At 35.2% G+C, this 27,389-nt stretch overlaps 1 protein-coding gene across 2 annotated transcripts in view; it reads right to left on the bottom strand.

Annotated features, from left to right (window-relative positions):
* The window catches only part of slc38a4.L (solute carrier family 38 member 4 L homeolog), a 44,272-nt gene extending 17,955 nt beyond the window's left edge, over positions 1-26,317 (bottom strand). Inside the window, exons 1-10 of one of the 2 annotated variants that reach the window (XM_018252513.2) lie at positions 26,262-26,317; positions 25,249-25,359; positions 10,278-10,505; positions 9,254-9,344; positions 8,716-8,831; positions 5,859-5,932; positions 4,271-4,363; positions 2,600-2,681; positions 2,395-2,477; positions 1,148-1,206 (exon numbers count right to left, since the gene is read on the bottom strand). In XM_018252513.2, the coding sequence (XP_018108002.1) occupies positions 1,148-1,206; positions 2,395-2,477; positions 2,600-2,681; positions 4,271-4,363; positions 5,859-5,932; positions 8,716-8,831; positions 9,254-9,344; positions 10,278-10,387 (708 nt within the window). In that variant the 5' untranslated portion in view covers positions 10,388-10,505; positions 25,249-25,359; positions 26,262-26,317. Of the gene's footprint in view, positions 1-1,147; positions 1,207-2,394; positions 2,478-2,599; positions 2,682-4,270; positions 4,364-5,858; positions 5,933-8,715; positions 8,832-9,253; positions 9,345-10,277; positions 10,506-11,667; positions 11,771-25,248; positions 25,360-26,261 lie in introns of those variants that run through there. The other variant, XM_018252514.2, reaches the window with a different exon arrangement.
* Between the last annotated feature and the right edge of the window lie 1,072 nt (positions 26,318-27,389).

Raw genomic sequence — 27,389 nt, 5'->3', positions numbered from 1 at the left:
AGTCAGTTTAGTAAGTTATATTTAATATTGTCAAGTACTAGTGTTGCGTAGTATAAGTTAAATATTCAATATTGCAATATACTTTGTCTTAATGCCTCCGAAACTTGCCTCTAAGAATGGAATTTAAAATCGTGCACCTACTTTGAGGCTGCTAGTAGCAACATCAAAGGAGGTATTAAACAACATGTTACTCACGAGCCACTGATTGGAGATCACTGCCTTCAGTCATTAGGGAAGGTTTTTAATGGTCACATCAACTTCACTGTTCAAATACAGTAGGCAGGAACTCCTTCTTTTTGTGTCTCTTAGGCCCCTGTCACACACAATTTTCTAGAATGCACATTTGCTTGCCAAAATCCACACTATGAAAGGCTAATCGAAAGCCATAGAACTGGCCACATTCAAAAGTTCTAAACTCATGGCAAGTAATCTTTGTAACTGGGTATATTTTTGCATTTATGTATTGTAATGTTTGAGCCTGTTTGTACCATTAATGTATTGTAAAAATCGACTGCATTGTGTGTACAAGTAGCCTTCCAAGGACACATATTCCCTGATGTACAAATAATTGCCCTTGTAAAACTGGCGTCAGAAAGACCCTGACCACTTGGCCTTTTTAACTAACATACTGTACTGTATGAGTTAATGATATTTTAAGATAAATGATTAACCTTGTCAGTTAGGTTGCTTGTGCTCTTCTGTAGAACTGTGTGTCTTTCCAAGATATTTTATCAATGGATTGGGGAGAGAGATATGTATCAAAATTCAAACTTGTGAAATTTCAAGTTTGTTTTAATCAAAAAAACAAAAACTCAACAAAACTCAACAAACTTGAGCGTGTGCTTTTTTTTTAAAAAAAACCTCAAATCTAAAAATGTGTACTCAAACTCAGCAAAATCACATACTTCTCATCATTTTCAGTGAAAAACCCTTGAATGGCAGTAAAAACTCTAATTCAAGTATTGATAAATTAGTTCAGTATAACAGATTTTAGAAATATTAAAGGTCTTTGCCATTGCCCCAGAAGAAGTGCGACAGCACAAAGGTGTGCCAAATTGCCCCCTTTAGGTCCCATGACAGCCATTAAGAACAGGGATTTTCTGTTCCTTATGTCCCTTGTAACAGCATGCTTAAAAACATTTCTTACCACAGATACGAAAAACACCATGCAAGTTAGGGAAAATCCACTTGTATAACCAAGGTAACCTGGAGACAAGATAATTGTGTTGTATTACAAAAGGCATAATGAAAATTAAAGGTTTTGTGCTAAATGCCTTATTTTTCAATGGATAATATCATAACGATATACCATTCTTTTACAATAACATTTCATTTTCTTTATTAAGTTCTGCCATAATCATTTCATCATAATGTGTCATAATATAGATACTAACTTCAAATTTCATTATTTCATTTATATTATGATTATCATTAAAGGACCAGCAACAGGTTTCTATGCATTTAAATATTATATAGAGCAGAATGAACAGTTTGCTACAAACTGATGATCTAAGCAAAGCAGTAAAGCTTACATAAAGAGAACATATCAAAGGAAACAAAATATCAAAAGTGTCCTTTTGTTTGTGCCACCATTTTTATGGCTGCAGTACTATTAAGATGGAGGCCAATCCAAACTAGCATGCGATATTAGTACAGGTGTAGGACCTGTTATCCAGAATGCTCGGACCTGGGGTTTTCCAGATAACGGACCACTAATTTGGTTCCCTAATTTGGATCTTCATACCTTAAATCTACTAGAAAGTCATGTAAACATTAAATAAACCCAATAAGCTGGTTTTGTTTTTTAATAAGGTGGAAGGTGGAAATAAGCTGGTTTTGCTTCCAATCTTAGTTTGCATCAAGTACAGGGTACTGGTTTATTATTACAGAGAAAAAGTAAATCATTTTTAAAGATTTGGATTATTTGGATAAAATTGAGTCTATGGGAGATGTCCTTTCCGTAATTTGGAGCTTTCTGGATAAAAGGTTTTCAGATAATAGGTCCCATACCTGTATAATGGCATCTGTTTTATGTTGTGGATGTACTCAAGCTAAGCTTACTTACATTTTTCCTGTAATTGTGCTTGGTATACTTTAATGGGTTAAACCAGGGATCCTTAACCTATAGATGGGAACCCCAAAATGGGCCCACTTGTTGTTTGGATAGAGCCCAATTATTATTTTCAATACTATAAAGTTTATTCTTAAAATAGAAAATAGTAATTATAATAAGGCTGGCAAGCATTGACTTAATATAGTTATCCATAGAATGTGGTTAAGAAAACACTGGCTTAAACCAAAGTGGCTACACCCTACTGTAATCAGGAGCACAAAAGACTATCTTAGCACTAAGGTTACCTGTTATATGCTGCACCTTAATTTAAAGAAAATTACCTAAATTCTTTAGAAGTGATAGCGGAAGGATAATCCCAACAGACACTAATATGACAAGGTAGTTCCCATTTAGGTACCACTCCCTAAAAAAGAGACAAATATCACCATTAGTCAACGTCTATACAACTTTAGTATGTTATAATATATATTGCAAATGTTACATTTGTGTATACTTTTGAAGTCAATTCTAAAAATGAATACACACCCAGAAGCTTCCTCAAGTTTCATAAAGGTTCGAATGACTTCAGGGAGTTCATACTTTACAATAAATAAATAGCTGGACATTGCTGGAAAACAAATAAATAATGAGTGACGAGAAATCCTTTCCCACCATGCAAGAAATTGACTAATTTTACAACATCCAACTACTACTTTTTTTTATGACCTATACCATATGCGAACAAATATGGTAAAAATATGCATAGAAAGCTGCACTCAAGCAAGAGGAACCTCTAGTGAAATGTCAGCCTGTGAATGTAAGGTACAGAGCTAAGACATTTGTTTTTTACAAAGTGAGGGGATATGTTGGCACTAATAAAGTATGACAGATATGTTCCGAGTGGGACATTCCTGTTTTACACTGATCAGGGAAGTGGATTCAATTTTGTACTCCAGTGAATCAAACTTAAAGCTACTCAACAATTGCCACACTAGAACTCCCAAATGTCTGAGTGTAGAACAGCCTTCATTTAGCAGCATTTGATTCATTAAGGTGGCCATAGGTGCACAGATAATATTGTACAAAACAAATTTTAGTATGATATTCATTGCGTGTATGGTGGGAAAAGAGCCGACCGATATCGGCAGAAGACTTGGATATCGCTTGGCTCGTCGAACGGGCTGGACGGAAAATGTAGATCGGGTGCCTTTGAAGGCACCCAAACACCGCCCATTGTTAGTACTGAATCGTTAGATAAAGGAAGAATTCTATTGTTTCTATATGTATATCTGACGATTCAGCTCTACTCATGTGTATTGAAACAAACGATCTTTCTTGGAAAGATCTTTTCCAAGAAAGATCGTAATTGGCCACCTTTAGAAACAGGAGAGCTGCCTGAACACACAATTAAGCTGGGATAGTGCATAAAGATTTGGTCACTGGAACTCAATTTCCTATTGGTAATTCTATTGTCATAAAATGCAGGATCTGAGTTTCTCTGGTTGAGAGTGTTCCCTATGGAGAAATCCATTGATAAAATTCCAAAGGTAAGGAGCAGCAATATAGTAAAGTTTAAGATGGACAGAGCCTTGAGGCACCCCCACACTGTGCTGAACTGGCAAAATGATTTGTAACAAAAGCAGCAGAAAAGTAGTACAATTAGGGTGGTAGGAAACCTCATAATATTAGCATTTAGTTAAGTCTATAAAATCAAAGCACTATGCATAGGTTATCTTGTTTCAGTCTGTTTAAAGAATTCTGTAGCTCTTTTATTGCAGCGGAAATAGATTTGAAATTGGTGATGAGTTCTGTGAGCACATAAAGGCACAAGGCATCATTGAGACAGAAATTCAATTGAACTGGGATTAACTGTGTTACTTTGGGAAATGCTTTAAGATGCATTTAATTGATGGAACCCATACTAAAATGGCTTTTGTAAGATGTCAAAGTATCAAAGGCATTCATAGCTTTCCCATGAGTTCATGTTATTGAAGGCACATTTTACCACAAAAGGAATTAATATTTCCTTTTGTGATGAATAGAGGAGCATGATAGTTCAGAATAGAAGCTGAATGATCTATTTAAAGACTCATTATCTCACCACATCTGGTTAAAGCTTTATAAAGATAATATTATTTCCAGTTTAAGACAGGAAACCAGATGTTTATGTATGAAATACTGTGAATATGTACGCTCATAAAAGCAATGTTATCTTACCTCCAATGTTCTGCATTGTGATTGATGAAAAGGCTGCAATTTTTCCTGGCCACCCAAAGGCCTTTTCACCTAATTTTTCATAAATTAGTGAACCTATTTAATAGGATAAGACAATAGTCAGGTGATGATGATGAACATTATATTGTCTGTTGAATAGCAGTCTTGTTATTATAAAGATATTCTACACCACAGTGAAAGTTTAATGATGTCATACAACTTCTGATAGAACTATCAATGTATTAGTGGGGAAATGTTTGCAAAGGCATATGAGTAAAACATTTTGCTGTTCCTCATGTGAGGGTATGGACCTCGCAATCTTAAGGTGGCCATACACGGATAGATCCGCTCGTTTGGCGATGTCGCCAAACGAGCGGATCTCCCTCCGATATGCCCACCTTGAGGTGGGCAATATCGGGCTGATCCGATCGTGGGCCCTAGGGCCCAACGATCGGATCCTAGCGTTCGCCAAACGGGCGGTCGGATCGCGGGACCGCATCAACGAACAGATGCGGCCGCGATCCGATGGGATTTTTAACCCCATCCGATCGAGATCTGGCCGACTTTCGGCCAGATCTCGATCGGGGAAGCCCGTCGGGGGCCCCCATACACGGGCCAATAAGCTGCCGACTTGGTCTGTCGGCAGCTTTTATCGGCCCGTGTATGGCCACCTTTAGGGTTGTATTTATTAAAGAGTAAACAGACTATCTGCCAATGGGGATAAACCACATGTCTCTCTCCATTTGTACAGGCTTTTTAGCATTCACTTCAGATAAAATAAGGAGAATGGCAGTAAACTGTCAGCATATCTTCTTTCAAACGATTAAATGACCTAAAGTAGTTTGTTACAGTGTGAAACAAGTGTTCAAATTGTCAATCCTCCACTGTAATTTGCATTCCAGGTTAAGGATTTGGCGGGGGGTTAGATACAAAAGCATATGTGCTGACAACTGGGTATATATTGATCTACTGGCAATTCCTCTGGATTCTCCAGTTTAATATTTAATAATTCTGTGCCTTTGGTTTTATTTACCAAAGTAATGAGGTAAACAAGACCAATTAAAAAGCTAAAACCCAGCATTGGTTTGTACATACCCATATTTTACTAGTGTTCCTAGAAAATTTAGGGAACCGTGACAGTTACAGTAACATGAAAGAATAACTGGTCTGATTGACTTTATAGAGAAACACTTTGTAGGACATGTAATTTTACACATTGCACTTGAAAGTTGAGTTGCTGACACACACAAACACCCAGGTACTTCTATATACTTTCTCTGCCAGTCCTTAGTAGTGCTAAATTATTCCCTCATAACTCCAGGGCTATGAGCTGTAAGAAGATATTAATTGATTGCTATTGCTTCTAGGTTTATCAGAAGATGACATTTTCTGAGGTATTCTGTGATTCTAAGAAACAGTCTTTTACCTGCATGATATACATGCTGGAAGTTCTTATTGGGAGCATGCAATACCCAAACTGATATGTTTTAGTTTAACTTGTATCAGATGTTTTAGAATATGGCTAAGTGCAAGCATGTTAGAATATGATCATGTACAAAAGATTAAAAATACAACTTGCTTTCCTTCATACCTCCTTCCTTTGCTGTCTTCAATAAAAGATGAACAGAATACAGAGATAAAACTGCAACTCCCAAAAGAAGAAGTCTGAAATGGAAAATTGCATTTTTATGGACAGCATTTGCTGGAACAATAACAGTAACATGGAAATGCTGGGAAACACAGCAGCGGAGGTTCCTCCTTTAATTCAAACATGCTGTGGCTTAGGTTAAAACTACATTTTCAAATCTGGTCATTTGCTGACTGCTAAATAGTTACTGATAAAACCAATAGCCAATTCTATGGTTCTAAAATAAAAAAGAGAAAGTTTTTTTTTGTAAAATATAAACAATTTTGAATATAATAGGGGTGTCTAAATGATATATTAAAATTATATGTTCTATGATCTATTACATTGTATGCTCAAGGATGTGCAAACATTACCAAAAATTGGCAGTATCACACATAAAAATACGTAATACAGGTATGGGACCTGTTATTCAGAATGCTCGGGACCTGGGGTTTTCCGGATAATTTTCCATAATTGGGATCTTGATACCTTAAGTCTATTAGAAAATCATGTAAACATTAAATAAACCCAATAGGCTGGTTTTGCTTCCAGTAAGGATTAATTATTACTTATTTTGGACCAAGTTCAAGGCACTATTTTATTATTACAGAGAAAAAGGAAATCATTTTTGGAAAATTGGATTATTTGGATAAAATGGAGCCTATGAGAGACAGCCTAATGGGTTTCTGGATAACTGATCCCATTCCTGTAAATGTTTAAAAAGCAAAATGTTATTTACATACTATAAAAAATGACAGAGATGACATTGTACTTCAAAATTATACCCTTGTTTTACTATACAGTGAACTATAAATATTTTCACTCAGTACTACCACTTAAAATCAAAGTGCCCTTTTAAAAAATTCACAAGGATGATCTACTTTCAAGACCTCTCTTTCTATATAGGTAACTTTAAACTCTACATCCTGTGATTGCTTTGAACACACTTGATTCTTGCTTTAATGCAAAAATGTCCTGTATACATAATCAGTTTTATTTTGGAAATTCCTGTAAAGTTTATTTATTGACATAAATGTGGTATGTTCCATAACAAGGTCTGCCAATCAATTCTGTGGAAACCAATATATATATATATATATATATATATATATATATATATATATATATATATATATATATATATATATATATATATATATATATATAAAATCATTTATTCTGTATAGTTATTACTGTTATTAAGGGGTTATGTTATAACAGACACTAAGGGGCACATCTACTTAGCTCGAGTGAAGGAATAGAATAAAAAATACTTCGAATTTCAGAGTATTTTTTTGGTTACTTCGACCATCGAATTGGCTACTTCGACCTTCGACTACGACTTCGAATCAAACGATTCGAAACTAAAAATCTTTGACTATTCGACCATTCGACCATTCGATAGTCGAAGTACTGTCTCTTTAAAAAAAACTTCGACCACCTACTTCGCCACCTAAAACCTACTGAGCATCAATGTTAGCCTATGGGGAAGGTCCCCATAGGCTTTCTAGCCAATTTAGGATCGAAGGAAAATCGTTTGATCGATGGATTAAAATCCTTCGATTCGTTCGATTCGAAGGATTTAATCCTTCGATCGTTCGAACAAATTTAATTTTGACGGTCGAATATTGAGGGTTAATTAACCCTCGATATTCGACCCTAAGTAAATGTGCCCCAAGTTTGCCCAGGAGTAGTAACCTATAGCAACTAATCAGCAGGTAGCATTTACTGGTCCCCTGTTTAAAAGCAAATATCTTATTGTTTGCTATTGGTTACTGCTCCTTGTCAAACTTAGTGCCTTTTTTTATTACATATGGAGATTAGTTCTTAAAGGCCCACAAGCTTTGATTGTTGTTAAATTATGGTTTAGGGTCAAATGAAAGCGTGCAAGTGAATTTATTCAAAAAAAAAACAGATTTACATAAGTACAAATTATATATAATTTTCTTGCTTTCTGTTGAGCAGCCAGCAATGCCATTCACTGGGTGAAGCTTTATTGACCAGTGATGTGATAGGCTGCTTGGACTAATGACAAGCTCTCATCTGGTGTTTAGAGAGGGGGAAATGTAATGAGGAAACAGGAATCAGAGAGTATACAATGCAAAAGGAAAGAAGTAGGATGAGGACGAGTATAATCAAAGCTCGGTAGAATAGAGACATGAAGAAGGAACCACACAAGAAAAGTAAGAACATAGGTGAATGGATGAGGAGAGTGGAAAGGGGTACACTATGTTGCTAAGCTGCTATAAAAAGCAGGTGGAATATATGAAATGCATCACCTAGTTACACACTTTATGAACCATACCCTACACTACAAAGCAATTAGTGATTAGCTTTGTTCAGCCATCTGCAGAAAGATCAAGGAAAACAAAGATTTAATTGGTTGCCATAAGCTACTGTGAGTGAAAATTTACTATAGTAAATTATCACCAATATCTACACTGCATCATTTTAGCTGGGTATGGAAATCACTGCTTTAACTTGTATTAATATACTCCACAGCTGCAAGGTTGACACTTTCAAATGTAACAGTTAAAAGTATTGTGCAGCATTGCAAATTAGCCGTTCTTAAGATAAAATAAATTTCAATGTGGTTTGCTGGGTACATTCAAATTAATAATTTATTAGAAACACAATGTAAGGATTTTATGTGTTCCCTTGCATCTCTAACTTTTATTGGTTTTTGGTTGATTATATACAATGTGTTATCTTCGTTTCATTAGCTTTGGTAAAGACAGATGAAAATAAGCTTAGACATTGTAATAGGTAATAGCATCTTAGGTGCCATTTCAGATATTTAGTTTAATTGCTTAGTACTCACATAAAAAGTATTATTCCAGTGTTTGCCATGGCATAGGAGAGGCCCAGAATCCCACTGCCCATTATGGCATTGCTTAAGTTAAATACTGACATTCCAAATGAAGTGGTTCCAGGGTGCTTGACAAGAAATAAAAGAAGAAATCTAGATTAAGATATGATAAATAAAAGACTATTTTTAATTTCTCTCTGGATGCCATAAGCTCATACACTGTATCACCCCATGAATATCTTTCATGCTGTAAGAGTTACAATATCCATAAATGAGTTAATAATTAGACAAAGGTCAAATATATTGACATTGTCCTTGATGTACAGAGGTCTGCCGTGACTTACACGGTGAGGCCACAGGGTTAATGGGTACATTTCAAAAGTGATGCATTATATGAGATAGGCTATCACAATGAAGAAACAATTTATATGATGTTTCTATAGAAGACCAGATTGTTCTGTAATTCTAAACTCATTTTTTATGATGCCATAATTAAACATATGAATATTATTTATCAAACCGTATGGGAATTCATTCATAAAGTACTTACATGCTCTTCAGTATATTCTTCTAAGCTTTTCTTTCTAAGTCCATTGGTAAGAAACTTTTGACTTTCTTCATCTTCTTCACCAGGATACTGACTATACATTAACAAAACAACAATTACCTTTAATACCTTTAAATACAGGATAGAATGCCAGTTTCACACAATATATATTTTCTGGTTTAATTGTTTTTACAACAACAGTAAAGCAGACGTCAAAATGGCAAGTGCAAAAAAGAGAGGGTAATCTGCAAATAAACTGAACAAAGGACATGTTTGAATCTGTTTGAATGTAAAAAATATGCCCCATTGTGTGAACATTGCTTTGTTTTTGTGTGCACTCAAGCTGTTTAATTAATCCGCCTTTCATCCACTATCAAAAAAATTATTCTGCCTCCTGATGTGACAATGCCGGCAGTTGCTTTTAATATACAGCTATTATTTTAGCTGTTATTGGAGTCTGGAGAAGGCCAGCACAGGGTGTGCTACCAGATGAGACAGTTTAGTTTGGCTTATTCTGAATTGCTACCTGTCAATCACATAATCATTACACTGATAGAGTTGACTGCAACCTCTAAGCATTTTAAATCACTGATATATTTATGTCATCAATGAAGTGACACCACTGATACAGTGTTTGTTCAAGTATTTTAAAAATCCTATTCTCTATATATATATATATTTTTTTTTTACCTTACTAAGATCCACTTTCTGCAAAATGCATGGCATTATCACTGTGATCCCCCAAAAGTAGTTGCTAGGGTAAATTTTTATCATACATTTTTTTCATGCTTTAGGTATTAGAAGCACATTAACTTCATTGAAAACAATTAATGGGTAAAATGATCAGTATCCTCTGACATCACCCCTAAACCCTTTGTGCATTTATGAATTTTAAGGAGATAAGTATAACAGTAGCAAGGGCCACCTGGGACAAAATGGATGTACCTCTTTGACTTTAAACCCACACATACATCTTTTAGCTCATTTCATTATACTGCATTTAATTTTTTCATTTTAATGATCCAACCTGCTTATAGTGACTTTCTCAGAATCCATTTCTTTGTAACAACTCTCATCAGTGCTCATTCCACTGCAGCTGTCACCATCACGATCCATGCTAATTCTCTGTAGTTCCATGCAATCCTTTGGAATCAGTCAGTGGTTTACCAATTGACAGGCCACCTTCTTCGGTGCAAACAGGATTGCTGTTACTAAGTGCCCTTACGCAACTTGTCAGCTTTTAGAACACCTTGTTCTGCAAACAAAATGTAAAGGCATTATTTCTCTTTGGTGCAAATGACTTGTCAAGCAAGCTTTGAGTGATAAGACACTGGAGGAACTGCAATTGTTAAAACTCCTGAATGCATTAAACAAGCTAATATACTGTACCTATCTATAGAAATAAAAAAAATAAAAAACACAGCAAGTTCAGTTGATTTGACTTATTTCTATAGATATACCATGACCTGGATGAATGAGAATCTTCACAAAGCTTATACACATGAATTGCAATAAATGGTAAAGTGCATATGCTACAATTGAACATGGAAAAACACTTGATCAAGTTAGGCAAATTACACACACAAAAATCATCAGTCCCAAGGTAATCCAGGCATCTGCAGTATATCACCAATAATATCTCTGAAATATCTCTGAAAGCCAGTGTCATTTAAAAAAAATGTTAGATAGTAATTGTTTAAATAATGAGTATTTTGCCCATTATCATTTTCTAGTGATCACTTTGTCAAAGTTGAGAAAGTTTTGCAGGCAGATGTTGGAGCAGTCATTGCTAAAAAAAGATTTTCTTCTACTAAAAATAGCTAATTTGATTTTGCTGTACAATGTCATATAACAGCCAAATAGAAGTTAAAGGATTGCAGATGGAAAAGAGTGTGACAGTTATGTGTGCAATCTACATTACACACATAATATAGCTATATTTTCACATAAATTGCAGTTTATATAAAATACATCCTCTAATCTTGTCAATTAACAGCACATAATATAGCTATATTTTCACATAAATTGCAGTTTATATAAAATACATCCTCTAATCTTGTCAATTAACAGCTTGTTAGTTATTTTTCATTTACAATCTGCAGCATTTTTTTTGTGCAAAACTGCACGAATAGGATATATATTCATATATTATGAAAGAATATTTATATAAAAATGTTACATTATTATATTTCTCATATCAGTTGAGTTTCTGTCTCTTTGGGGTAAAACAAAAAAAACAAAAACATCTAAAACGAATAAATGCCCACATAACCATATACATTATATATAGTTCTAAAAAAACTGTCCTGAGTTTTTTTAAATAAATCACTTGTAAAGATATGTAGAATGTAGACATTTCCAAAAAGCTGCAGAATATAACTAAAACCAAGAAACAAAAAGTCTAGCTGTTACATTACCTTCAGTTCCACTTTGCCCACTGGCTATGCAGTTATTTGAATACTGCACCTTTTTTGTCAAGCTGCAATGTCAGAAGTTTCCTAGTGCAAGTCATTTAGGAGAGTAGTATTTAAAGACAAGAGGGGAGTGTACTCCCTGAACCAATCACCACTATTTAGATGGCCAAGCCTCCCTAGATTGCGTCAGATTTGGAAGATAAAATGATTACGCTAGCTGTTGTGTTCCCATTGAGTTTAGATTTGCACATCTTCTTAAAAAAATCTTAATTGTTCTGTATCCTGCGGCAAAGAAAGGAGAGGGAGCAGATGCTTTTTGTTTTTCTTTTACTGCTAGCGTTTCTCTTTTATCTTTTCTTGCAGATTGTTATAGGAGAAAATTATTTTTCTTTTCTTTTTTAACACTATTAATTAACTTTATATATGTTATATTTTTTTCAACATTTGTTTTACAATTCGAGCCTTCCCTAATGAGGATCTTCTGTATTTATAGCAGTTAATAAAACTTTCTTGTTTTATTTTTCTATAAATTTTAGGTAGTTTCAGCTTACAAAAAATAATTTTTATAATCCATTTTTTTTAAATTTAAACATTTAAATAAAATGAGTAAAGTGTGTGTGTGTGTGTTTTAATGTCAACCTGAGGCATGAACATTTCACAACATGTATAGTTGCTTAAATGGTTAGCATTTTTTTAAAAAAAAAAAAAAATTTTGGTCCAAGCTTATTAAAGTAATAAATCTATAATTTGAATGCGTTGACAAGAGCATTATCATTTGTAGCATTTCCAGGAAAGTATCCGTATTAAATGAAAAATGTATATATGCCACTTGAATAACTGCCATACATATCAATACATTTTTAGAATTAACCTTGATTAACTTAAATAAATGTGCAATGATCTTGGTTGATGCATAAAGCAGCAAAGCATTTGAATGATAGAATTTGACAATCAGCAGGCAAGGATTGTGTTAAGGAAAGAATATCCTTGCAATCGTTCCAGAATAGCTGTAAAACTGGTAATTGGTATTACCTTTGCATAATAAATATCACAATATTTCACCAGTGCTGAACACTAATGGTAAAACAAACTGTTTAAAACAGAGAAAAATATAATTATCATATTATCTGATACAACTTCAGAGTACCCCTTTAAAAACAGCTGCAAGGGTTCCTATATGCCTAGTAACCCACATCAGCCTCATGCCTAGGCAATGCTAGGTATTCATCCATTCCTGATATTTATATGTATGTATACTTTTATTTACATAGCTTCTGGTGCACTCAGCACTGTACATTTCAGTGTGCTGACACACAGGGTGATCCATCGCCCCACAGAACACCTACTCTCCTGCAGATAAAGAACCAGTAAAACACAAACATGCATCTTTCTGCATTTTTGAACAATTACCCAAGTTCGAAATCCATACATTTAAAGAGCAGAAAGGGATAAAAACATACAAAACTATAATTTCATTCAAGATTAAGTGCTGAGTGCTAAGAAACAAAAAAAGCTTCCTGCCCAAAAAAAGCTTACAATTTAACTGTAGGGGGAATTGCAAAATTAGCATATATTTTTCAGAAAACAATTTAAGTTTCACAGTTTGACATGTATTTGTACTGTTTTCAATTAAATTTAGGGTTCAACAGTCAGGTTAAAAAAACTGCATGTTTAAAATATACCTTTCAGATTAGCCTTGTCTTTATTTTTGGATTTATCTTTCTCTTTAAGAGATTTTTCTTATGTCCATAGCAGTAGAATTGCCAGTGCATTTTTAAAAAATACAAAACCAAGCTGAAACATAAAAGTTCTCCAATATACAGGAATAACTGACTACTGTATTTTATAAAGCTATTGGATGTCACCCAGGTCACACTTTGGTATGAGGTGGCTTAGTTTTTTTAAGGGATTTATGTATCTGTTGGTTGCAAGTTTACTTGTTTGCACCTTTACACTATATACAACATGAATGCCATTGAGTGTGGGTCTGTGTAAGAACTCTATCCATTTGTCCCTTATTGATTGTGTAACAATTTTATCCCTTGGTTACAGCTCATCATACATTTGGGTCTGGGTTAGTGTGGAGGTGCTGAATAGAACAGGAGTCTAGACTTTTGGTAATGTGTTATTAATAGCGATCTCTGCACAAAATCTGATTCTTGCATAATAAAAGAACAAGTTATTCTGTGCAACTTTACACTTTGTTAGTGTAATTGCTCCTTTGGGATCATTATTACATAAAGCCTCTTTACAGTGCACATTAATTGAGTTTAGCTTTATAGCTGTAGCCTTGTCTAAAAGTACCCCCAGTTCGCTGTTCATTTTATATTCCAACACAAACAGAGGACTTTGATTGCAGGTTTTATTTCCAGGTTAAACAAAACCATATCTCTGCATATGACTGTTATACGAATGTATGCTTACTTTGGATTGTGTCCCCAATTTTCAGCAGTGCTAAATATACATAGAGCATTAACTTATTCATGAAGGGCTGCTGCATACACTGCATACCATGTACAAAACATACACACAAAGACTGAGTGCAGACACTCAACGGTGACATCTATCTATGTACAGATAAAGTACACATGCAACTATAGCTATCTGACTACTTCAAACTTGTTTGCTGCTAACAAAAGTACTACATTGTTGTTTACTTAGTAGATCACCACTACATATGCACAAATTTGAGAAAAACATAAACTTTGCAGTTTCTACTGTACTAGCAACACTAGGGTCAAATTGCTGCCCAACATTATTGATTCTAAAATAATCATTTTGGCCATATATTAAATTGTTTTAATCAGAGTCTTTCTGCTTATAGATTAATAAATGGCGGCTTTTTTCAAAGACCTCATATATTACACCATCTACATGCTCAATTGGTAATGGGTTTGATTCACCTTTTCAAACTACATATTTAACATCTAATTATATCACACCACATACAAAAGCAAAATTCATCCCAGCATTATTAATATACCTTCATCAAAAATAAGATGCAGAGAACATTGGTGATATGTGATAGTTAAATAACAAATTATTTCATTACCACTTTTTCATTAGTATGGAGTCATCACTTTGCAAAAGTATCAAGTATTTGCCCCAGGCTGAATAGGGCAAAAATTATATTAAGGTCATCAGCAAAAATGGAACTGAATGACACTACCCTTTCTCAAAAATCCAAATAGCTTAAGGGCTGCTCAGTGAGATCGCTGCAGTTTAGTCACCCCCATGTTTTGCAAATAACCTTAGTGGAATCTTCTTCCTAATGCTTCATATGCACAGCAGGAAATCCAACCCTACACACAGCAGGAGCCCTAACTTTCTGCTTATGGACCACATTACTTAACCATGACTTAACCACCATAATGTTGCTTCTAAATATGGTGTTTATTTACAAACTGCTATAAAAGTTTGGCAAAATAGTTACTGCAAAATGTAGCCACATTATGCCATCTCTGTTTAACAAAAAGCTTTCACTAATAATGACACTTATGGTCTGTATTTTCAGTCACTAGCACATCTGCAGAAAACAAAACACTATACTTCATGCCATTTGGCAAGATTTACTGAAATGCAATACACTGTAGAGGCAAAATCATATTATATCATATCATATATCATATTGCCACATCATATTTTTATTTTTATTATTGTTGTTGTCATGATTATTATTATTATACCATGATTTGCAGGGTACAAAAACTTTACCACACTCTGTAGTGGGTAATTTGCAATGTAATTTTTCAAAGGAAACAATTGCATATCATCAGCTTGTACAAAAAAAAACCAGCCGTTTCACACTTGCACATGTACAACAAAAAACCTCTTAGGGCACAAAAAATATGCAGTGATAATTTATAGACAAGTTTAATGCACTTTAGCAAATGTATACCAATGTTCTCCCAACTTCTTGATGAAAGCCCAGTTTCTAACTTAACACAAAGGGGCAGATTTATTAAAGATGTATTTTCCACAAAACATTCAAGTTTTCAAGGGTATTTTCCAGTCAAAACTCAAATTTTTGGGTTAAAAAAAACTCATAAAGTTAGATTTTTTTACAAAAAAAACTAGAATTTTCTAGATTTATTATACCTTGAAGCAGGAAATAGCTTCAATCTAAAAATACACCATCTAAACTCTGTTGAGGTCAATAGCAGAGGTCCCTTAAACCATTTGAAGATGTTAATAGCCTTCATGATGTTCTAGTTTTTTTTTTTGGTGGGTTTCGCTCTAAAACTGAGAGAGTTTTTTTCCTGCAGAAAACTTCATCAATTAGGTTATTTGAGTTTTTCACCCTGACTACACTGATTTGAGCTTTTTGCATTCAAGTTTTTTCTTGTTAGTTCATTCAAGGTCTAAAATTCAACCTTTGATAAATAACCCCCTTAATTTATGCAGATATGAAGGGGTTAACAGAGGAGTTCTTACAGTCTACATCTGCTCTTCAGAAATTCAGAATTCCTATAAGGGTAACTGTTGCTATGAATAAAATTCACTAACCAGTAGGTGATGTTGATTAATCCTATTTAAAGGAGAAGGAAAAGTTAAAACGAAGTAAGCCTTATCAGAAATGTCCACCTAAATATACCAGTAAACCCTCAAAGTAGTGCTGCTCTGAGTCCCCTGTCAAAAGAAACACTGCATTTCTTTCCTTCTATTGTGTACACATGGGCTTCTGTATCAGACTTCCTGCCTTCAGCTTAAACCTCCTTGCCCTTGGCGTGAGAATGCTCAGTTTGCTCCTCTTCCCCACCCCTCCCTTCTCTGCTGTAATCTGAGCCCAGAGCTATAAGTGAGCAGGGAGAGACTCAGGCAGGAAGTGATGTCACACCAACTAATACTGCAGCTGCTATCCTAAATAAACAGAGAGTTTCTAGAGCTTTTTACTCAGGTATGGTAAAACATTCTACAGAATAAATCTAGCATTCTAGCTTTCACTATTGCAGCTAATCTATTGGCGATAAAATGCCTACGTAGCTTTCCTTCTCCTTTAGCAACAAGTTTTCGTCCAATTAGTGTATTAATCTTTCCTGTTTTAAGTATATAAAGATTTATTTGTGAGTTCCTCAACCTAACATTTTTTCACTGGCTGCAACCAACCCAATCATGCTATGAGTTGCTGCCTGATTTGACCTGCTGTAACTGGCTAAGTTTTGTATGAGTGAGTCATTTGCAATGTCCTACTGGCAAACAGATGTTTGTAATAGGTAAATGTTAGGCTGAGAAAGCAGCCATATACTGTATACCTCAAAAACTGTAGAAAAAATCTATTTGTGAAAAAATAAATATTAATGATACAGTTTGTACTTTCACATCTGGATATTTGCTAGTCTAACCTGTATTGCTTATGTCTTACAGATACTGCCATTCACTATATTTTTATTTAATTTACTATGAGTTATACCTTTACTTTTATGTGTGCTGATGTTTAGTTTTCTATCCAATGTTTCTCTACAACCTATAAAAACAAAGATCAAGATAAAATAAACATAAGTAGAAGTGAACAATAAAATACAGCTGAACATCATGTCCATGACCCCTGCAACAATATAGACCAAACACTATTCCAAAGAACACTACAATACAACACAACTGCTTTACTTTTCTGAACTTTTGATTTTTGAGTGTGTCATAGTACATGTTAAATTGTCTGTATTTTAGCTTGTTTTTTGAAGAAGCTAAAGGGATATGTAAGTAATGTAATTCATAGCCTTCATATGATGGGTAAATATCATATCATAAATGATATGTAAAATATTAATATATGAACCATCTCTGGATGTCACACTTTTTTGCAGTATGGAGAAGAGTGGAAAGAGACACATCCTTTAGAAAAACAAGTTAATTTCAGACCATTTGACAGATTTATTGCAAGCAACCTGCTTTGTGTTTGCTCTGTAAATAGTTAACCTTTTGAAAAATGACAGAGACAATGACAATGCTATATGACTATAGATATGCCTATTACAAGGGCATGTAGAAGCCTGAAACTTTTGCCCATCGGTTTCAAATAAATCTATTAGCAATCATTAATCAGTGGACTCCAGACTAAAGACAGCCTATTGGCAGTAGAGTTTCACAGTTTTCTTCAAAAATGTGCCTTCACTATTACTCCTTTTGCAAGAAATTCTCTTCACATTGCCGTGACCACACATGAACATGTGGAATCACTGATCAACAAACAAGATGCTCAGGGAATGAAAGCAGAGTCAACTAGCTGTAGGCAGAAGAGCCATGTGCCCAGAGTGCAGGGGGATGTTAGGCACGTACCTCCGCTACCTTCCTACACCTTTTGTGAGAAATACCTGTCCCCTGACCCAGTGATCCCCAACCAATAGCTTGCGAGCAACATGTTGCTCACCAACCCCTTGGATGTTGCTCCCAGTGGCCTCAAAGCAGGTGATTATTTTTCAATTCCAGGCTTGGAGGCAAGTTTTAGTTGTATAAAAACCAGGTGCACTGCCAAACAGAGCCTCCTGTAGCCTGTCAGTCAACATAGGGGCCACCAAATAGCCAATCACAGTCCTTATTTGGCACCCGGTGAACTTTTTGCATGCCTGTGTTGCTCCCCAACTCTTTTTATTTTTTAATGTGGCTCACGGGTAAAAAAGGTTGGGGACCCCTGACCTCTACTAATATCTAAAAACTGCATTTCTCCCTATCTTGCCCTCCCTGTGGCAGTGAAAAAGTGTTATTTATAAGATTTATTAAAGTACCAGTAATTTTGTTTGAATTTGAAAACAGTACTTTCTAGTGATGAATGTGACTTTCCATAAAACATTTTTACAAGGCAAGTGTTACCTTAAATTATGTAAAACTGGAAACAAAACAAAAAAATCATAAAATATCATGGTTAAATTAGTAGATATATACGTTTACAAACAAAAATGATTTGAATAAAGGGTCATTACATATAAGTTTACAGTTTTAAATATTAGAGCTCTATCCCCCATATGTAATAAAAGTCACTGGGGGTTATTTATAAACACTGGGTGAATTTGCACCTGGGCAGTAACCCATGGCAACCAATCAGATGATTGCTTCCAGTGTTCAACCTACAGCTGGCTGAAAAAAGCTAATCATTGCTATGGGTTACTGCCCAGGTGCAAATTTGCCCAGTGTTTATAAATGAGCCCCATTAATTTTGCCCATGAGCGGTAAATCATAGCAACCAATTCGATGTTTGCTTTTAAACAGGTGACCAGTAAATTCTACCTGCTGATTGGTTGCTATGGGTTACCCCTCCTGGGAAAACTTAGCAACTTTTAATACATAACCCCCTATATTGCTTGCATGTGGAAAAGATTGTGAACAACATAACAGATATCTAATCTAATTAATGCTCTGTATCTCCTAGATACACATATATGAAGGTTAGTATACCTAATCCTCTAATTAGGACACCCTTGTAGCATGCACAGGATGCATTCTATCACCTAGGAGGTAATGATACATAAATAGTGTGAATGTAACACACTGCTGAAATTTACACAAAGCTGTTTCTGCACACAGATACAGAATGTAAAGAACTAAAAAATTGTCAGAAAATAATGAATAAAAAAAATCAGTTAAAGGCAATCAACAAACAAAAAAATTATAAGCTTTTCTGCTTCTCTGTAGTTGCTAACTATCTGGATCACCCTTAATTCTGTACTGTTGCGACATGAAAAATATTTGTTCCTCTAAGCACAAAAGGAATTATATTCTAAGGGGATGGATGTTCTAAAGGAACATGTGGTTTTTCCTTTTTCCTATGTTTACGTGACTGTGAATCCCATGGTCCAGTGACCAAACTTCTGGAACTGATATCACCATCAATTTTAAGTGTACAATTCATTCAGATGTAAATTTACAATTCACACCTTTACCTGGCACATTTTTGATAAATGTCACATTTGTAAGCCCCTATTGTATTTGCATGTCATAGGGTTGCTCTGCACAGTATTTTACATTACTTGGTATAATCCATTGAAGTCTAAGGGACAATATAAGGCAACAAAGAAAAATAATTCTGACAAAGTGGTGCCAGACTCTCTGTAAAGTGGTTTGCGTAACTTATTGCATTACATTTTGCTTATTTGAACTTCTCCTAAGATAAAGGTTTGTGTTTTGCATGCATGTAGCACATTTGAAATTGTATAATGTGAGTAGGCTGAATGTGTACTGCAATAGGTTGTTCCAAATGTGTGATTGTAATATGTGGTTTAACAGTAAGACTTTTTTAAAGCTAGATATGCCATAGTTAATATATTGTCTGTTCAACATGGCATCACTGATTAAGTGTAAAGAAAGAAGTGTCTTTGTACACCATTCTGTAAGCTTTGATGCTATAAATAGTATAAACATATGTGATTATATAAGGCTGTTCTATCCTTACTTTCATGAATTTGCATAAAACTTTGCAACTTGCTAAATTTCCTATTATATATATGGAAAATCAAGCTTTCATATCCAGACAGATCCAGTTTTCGAGATTGTACCATAGTGAACATGATTTCATTTTCTACCAAGCATAGGCTGGTAACATAGACTTAACTTAGTCATGCCTAAAGGTCATTCTTTTGGCTTTTTGATCATTTGGCCCAAAGGCTAAATAGTCACATCACGTGCATTCTGATAATTTGGCATGTTGGTCATGCAATGTCATTACATATGAAGTGTTGTTGATGTGTGGTCCTTCTCACTGCCAACTGCTGACATAAATCATTTGTAAAACAATTGGTGATCCAGGCAGACCAGTTGCGATACAATGGGACTACATACAGTAATAGCCGATTAAAACCCTGTATGGAATGATATGAAATTGCTCCATTTTCAATATTCCTGGCAAAAACATTAAATATCTTTTTGTTTTAACATTATTTAAAAGATATGCCATGCATAGTTTTACTGCTGCCATGCTTTAAGCTTAACAGATTCATAACTTTATTCTTATGTTATATACAGATATTTTGAATGTGCAGTAGTGTGCAGGTTTTCTAAAATGCAGTTATGGCAGTATTTCACAGTCATGTTTTTACAAGTGAGAAATAAATCAATGTCTGAGTGTCAAACACAACCTGTTATGTAATTTAGGGAGCAAAGACAACTTTTCCTTCAAGTTAGGATTTGCAGCTCTTTGCTATATAAATGCATAGTAATAAAAACCTTTATATCATATATTAGTGATACTGTATTCCACAAAGAGATAATCTTTTTTGCTGTACAATAATGGCAAAGCAAATCGAATCCTTTAGAGGGTGGAAAGTGGCAACTTTAGCAAACAGATTCATGTCAAAACTCCTATTGTTCTGCATGAGATAATTTCATGTTAAAGCTCTCCATTATTATTGTCGATACCCAGGCCTGACTCAATTGAAACATGACTGCCAGATTTACAGTTAAAGGCCTAATTATCAAAATTTGAATGTTAAAGTTTTTTTTCTACTTTGAATAAACTCAAATTGTTAGCCAACCCAAATGTTTTTCTTATTTATTAAAAAAATATATATAAAAAATGTGTTTGAAAAAAATAGTTTTTGAAAGCATAATTTGAATTCAGAAGTTTTAGAGCAAAGTATTTTATGCAGTGCAATAATCGATTTCAAACATTGATAAATCACCCCCTTAGTGTTCCAGGTGTTTGCAAATATTACTGCAATGTTATATTGTCTTGATAGAAAGCATACTGTATATAAGCTATGTATTATTTTACTGCTTGAGGTCAAATATGCTTGCCTAGGCAGAAGCTTGCCTGTCTGTAGTGCAGCACCTAGGCCTCTGTAAAAAACCCAGGCCGGTGCTCCTATCAGCAGAAAACGGCACCATCCCGGGGCAAACGCATGCGCAGTTTAACGAAATAGCCATCTTTTTTGTTAAAGTCGGCTTTTCATTCTACTGTGCATACACAGCCATAAGAAGAAGAAGGAAGACGGAAGAAGATCGCTCCGTGGAGCTCACTCTTATTACACTGGGCCGGTGCAGTTTTTTGCTAATAGGAGCACCAACCCAGGGGTTTCTGGTAAGTCAATACTATCACTTGGGGGTGCCTAACATTTGGCACCCCAAGTGTACGATGTCTTTCCTTCTCCTTTAATGATGTTTTAAATAAATCTTGAAATTCTCTTAAAAAATGGCTTAAATTCTCTTCAATGGTTAGTGTTGAGTCATCATATTGGGGTGCATATTATTCTAAAACTGATTGTGGCCTTTACAATTTTTTATTATTTATTTTTATATTAAGGTCTTCTTTGCATCTTTAGACAGCGCCGGATTTCCAAAATAACCGTCCCTAGGCCGGCTGCCTCCTGCTCCGCCTCCCCCAACACGTGTGATCTCACCATTCCGGTAGGCTCCTCTGCTCTTAGCTCCGGGTGTCCCAGTGAGTATAATAGATGCGGCTGGGCGGCATGCCGCCCTAAAATTTTGCCGCCCAAGGCTTGGGCCTTTGTGGCCTTGCCACAAATTTGGGCCTGCTTCCAGTCTGTCATTTCAAACATTGCCTGGTTGATGGAATATTTTAAATTCCATACTGTAAATCTGCAGAACAAAACATTAAACTAACACATGTTTTTATAATTAAAGACTTTTGCAAAATTATGCAATATGATACTGTGTGTATTCCAGCTTTGTTGTTTTTGAACAAAAAATTTAAATGTACTCTTTTTAATGCACTCAAAAATAATAATTATTTTTGACTACTTGAATAATAACTACGTAATTTCTCTGACAAGCTACATGTTCAGCACATAATTCATTAATAAATGGACATGTTTATGCTTTGGCCTAGAGATAGAAGGTGTTGACTCCTGACTCCTCCCAATTTCTTTTCTCTAGAACAGGGATCCCCAACCTTATGGACCCGTGAGCAACATTCAGAAGTAAAAGGAGTTGGGGAGCAACACTAGTATGAAAAATGTTCTTGGGGTGCCAAATAAGTGCTGTGATTGGCCATTTGGTAGCCCTATGTGGATTGCCAACCTACATTGAGGCTCTGTTTGACAGTGCACTTGGTTTTTATACAACCAAAACTTGCCTCCAAGCTTGGAATTCGAAAATAAGCACCTGCTTTGAGGCCACTGGGAGCAACATTCAAGGGGTTGGAGAGCAACATGTTGCTCACGAGCTACTGGTTGGGGACCACTGCTCTAGAACATTCCAGACTTTCTTCTGCAATCAGTCTTCAAAGACAGGCAGAATAGGAGGAGGCTGGGATGAAAGAGTTACGCACTTGCTGAGTCAGAAGAAAAGCACTACAGCAAACATTATGAGGGCTCCCTATTTTTGTTTTACATATTGTGTTTCAAATGAAAAAAAAAACCATGTGTTACAAATACAATATTTATACAATATGAAAAAGATATGTAAAGTAAAAGAATTTTAAATCAGCACTTTTATTCTAAAGGCAAACTGGTAGCCTGACCAGCCCCTTTCTCAGTAATTACATTATAATGCATTTATTTTTATTTTTTATTTAAAACCAAGGGCTAGTTTGTCAGATTTTGTTGACATATTTAGGGATTTTACTCTCTGTAGTTATCAAGATTTTCAGGAATTTGAATTTATGCATCGTAGATATGCTTTACTTATTTCATGTTTACATGTGTATGGATGTGTATTCATATAGTAAATAATGTACCCCCAAATTTAATTTACAAGTGCTTTTATATAGGTCACGTAACTTTGAGGTGAATTTTAATTTCTTTATAAATTTTAGCAGGGGGTACATTATTCATTATAATCTGCAGTTATATGTAGCTCAGTCAAAAGCTTTCTCTCTTTCACTGGTACAAATGCGGCATAGGGTATGCTTTTCCAGTGCTTTTTACATAATAATAATTACTTATGTTAGGCTTTTAGACAAGTGACAGGCAGCGTGCAAGGGGAGAAACTTCTAGAAGAAATCACCATAAATTATAAACGGCACGTTTATAATGACTTAGAAGCACACTGTTTATAAGGGTATAATTTTCACTTTGGTTCCAAATGACCAAATTGTAAATTATATAAATTTATATTCCAATGACCCACTGTAAAATTGCACAAAACATTTTTCTGGTGTTATTTTGCATGCCACAGTGCTAAAAGGTATGAGCGCATATTACTCATAGACTTTTTACAATGCTAATTGCAATGACGTGCAGCTACTGACAGTTTCTAGGAGGTCATTAGTAATACCTATTAGTATAACCGGAACTATCTGACACACCTCTTTGTCTTTCCAGCAGTTGCGGCTGCCAAGGCAAAAGCCCACTTTGATTGCCTGAATACCCATCCCCCCATGATGCAACTTGCACAACAATTCCTGGATTTATAGATGGTAAGGTATATAAAAGAGGTAAATGCCCAGCGAACCCCCTACCACTGTACCCTAGGCACATGCCTCTTCTGCCTACCCATAGTTCCAGCCAGTGTTGCAGCTACAGAATAAGCAGACCCAGGGGTACAATGGGTCTGATGGGGTTTCTGAATTCTCAGTAGTTATCTGCAGTTATGTGTGGGTGGTGGGTCATGTGTGACCAGGAAAAGGAACAAAATTGAGGGCCCCTCACAACTTCCCCCCCCCCAGCCCTCACACAAAACTACATAGGGCAGAGAGGGCACAGACATTTTCTGCATGGGGGGCCCCCAGGCCCTTGACGTTGAACCCCCGATTCCAGTCCTGTATCCCAGAGATAATACAACAGTGTCATTACTAATGCCCTAATGAATTGAGCAGGTATACGTTTAGTCTCTTTACCAATAAACTGAGAAACAAATCAGAAAATTTTCCCTGTAAACATTAAATATATTGGAAATGTTTTCCTTAATTAAAAAAAATCTTAAAAATGTAAATTTTCATTGTTGTACAGCCAAAGAAGAGATTTGTGTCTTAAATGGCTAAAAAAATTACAAGCTGCACCCTAACTCTTACTGATATACAGTGTATTCTCCAAATAATCAACTTTCTTGTTATCATGTTCTAAGGAGCGCATTCAGCAAGCAGTAACACATTTTCACCAAAGGCCTTAGGCAAGTGAAGACACGAAGAGAAAAAAACTGATTTTTTTGTGCTCTGTTATTCATACAAACTCCCACTTTTTCACCCATATATGCTACCTGGCCAGTATTTTGCCAACCTGGCCTGTAAAAATTCTGCTTGATGCCAATGTTCTTAAAAGCAAAATATAACAATATAGGGAGGTCAGTATTTTTTTACAGAATAGGTAAACACAACATACTGTAAACCTACTTAGCTACTTGCATATGTAACTTTTAAAAGGTATCACGTCTCACTAGTGAGAGTACTTGTCTCTATAGTTTCTATTTTTCTATAGCAGAGAAACAAACATTTCATATCTATACAGTTTGGATGTGACTATACATGAACAGACCCCTGGCAGTGTAAAAAACCCTACTGGAACCCTAATTGATAAGTAATTTCTAAGTACCTTTATATTGGTAAAATAGCTCAACTTTTTGGGAACCCTAAAATGACATGGCTCTGGGGGCCCAGTAACATCTGACTATGGCGCTGGCTGGCAGAGAACACAAGGTATGCTTGTATAAGAGCTTTTGGGGTAAAGCTTGAGATTTCAAACTGTCCAAGGCTTCTCTTACCTTTGCTGGATGACCTATTGGGTTTTTAGATACTCAAAGCTGCTCCACACACACAACCATACACTTTTAGATGAGGTTACTTAAAAGGAGATGTGTGGCCAACGACATACACTAAAAAAGAAAGTAAAACAAATAATACATTTTTAAAAACATCAGTGCCAGACAAACCTGCATGGTTAGCAGTAACATGCTTTAATGAGTTAGTTCATTCAACTTTGCCTTGAAATTTTCCTTAATGTAGTAGAGCATTATATACAGTAGTTACATTTAAAATCCTGAACCTTTTCTAGGTTGTTGTGTCATACAGAGAGGGAAACCCAGCAACACAGGTAGAAGCAGTGAAAGCTGTTCCAGTGCCTCAAGTGCCTGACAGTACAAGCGTCACTAAACCGTAAATTACAGCATGTGTGGGTCTGCCATGGTACTACCCAGATCATATTCTCATGTTTCATGTTCCCATCCCTCTCAAGTTCAAATATGTCTGATCTAAATCTAGTAAAACATAAAGAACATTCAGATTTACATAAATTACATTAGATTATAATCTCTGGGGGGAAAAGTTATATTTTTGAAGGGATATTATTCCCTTCTTGTATGCTATTCCCCAGTCTAGTTGTAATGCAGTAATGTGGGCAATTTAAAAATGAATAATAAAACTGCCAGTAAAATACATGCTGTGCATCTATGGCTTCTGTACAGTGATTTTTAGAAATCCAAACGGATGTTAGGTAATTGAGCAAACACATATTAAAACACAAAGGACTGATGCATTCTAAGTATTTACACAAAGTTATATTATGCCAAACAGAAAGATTTGTTTCAGGCAGGAAAAAAATCTGTGTCTCTGTAGAACTAGGCTACTCATTTTGCATGCTGCCTTTTTTAGATTAGTATATTACTAAATTATAGATGTTATTGTATTAAACTACTGGAAAATCCTCTGTTGCTTACCATGAGTTTTAAAGGCACACAGTGTGCATATAATTTTATACAACCACAGACAACTGAATTACCTTCTTCCGTGGAAGTAAATCCTTGGGGTCAGTCGGCAAAGCAAGGCAGATTTGACTGTAGTGTGATTTTTTTTTCTGTGTCCTATGCTTTACTAGAAGGGTATCACGTTTCAGGAAAGGCAAGTCCCTCTTAAAGGGACATGCAAAAAAATAAGTAAGGGGTATTTATAGACTCATCAATTTTATTTAACAGCAAAAATAAATACACACACATATATATCTTATTAATACAGGTATGGGACCTGTTATCCAGAATGCTCAGGACCTGGGGGTTTCTGGATAACGGATCTTTCCGTAATTTGGATCTTTATACCTTACGTCTACTAGAAAATCAGGTAAACATTAAATAAATCCAATAGGCTGGTTTTGCTTCCAATAAAGATGGATCAAGTACAAGGTACTGGTTTATTATTACAGAGAAAATAAAAATTTTGATTATGGGAAATGGCCTTTCTGTAATTCGGAGCTTTCTGGATAATTGGTTTCCATATAACGGATCCCATACCTGTACACACACATATATATCTTATTAAAACACACACACACATTATTAAAACACAAACAGAATATTAAAAATTAAAAGTATTATTGTGTGGAAATTACAGGTATGGGACCTGTTATCCAGAATGCTCGGGACCTGGGATTTTCCGGATAATGAATCTTTCCGTAATTTGGGTCATGCCTTAAGTCTACTAGAAATTCATTTAAACATTAAATAAACCCAATAGGCTGGTTTTGCTTCCAATAAATGGCTGTGTTCATTTTTGCGGTTGTTTTTTTGTTATAAATTAAATAAGCGTTAAACCCTGGCCTGTTCAGTATTTGATTATTTATGCTTTCAATCTAAATTAGAATTCCCGTGTCAAAAGTTAGTGCATTAACATTTTCCCAAAGAAAGCCAGACTATTAAATGTTTGTTGGAAAATAAAGAATTTCAAATATAAAAATCTGTACATAACATATCCATATGCACATTAAATACAGTATGCATTGTCCCACCCACTAATTGTCAATAAAACAGTTAAAATACAGTGTATGCATAAGAATAACAGTGGTGCAGTATTTAGTATTGCAGCGCTGTGTTTATAGTTCAGTTTCAGTCACTGGAAAGAGCTTTTATGTCCTCCA

Source organism: Xenopus laevis, chromosome 3L (genome assembly GCF_017654675.1).
Source record: "Xenopus laevis strain J_2021 chromosome 3L, Xenopus_laevis_v10.1, whole genome shotgun sequence".
NCBI lineage: Eukaryota > Metazoa > Chordata > Amphibia > Anura > Pipidae > Xenopus > Xenopus laevis.
Note: the sequence above shows the minus strand (reverse complement) of the source record. Positions and strands in the feature narration are given on the sequence as shown.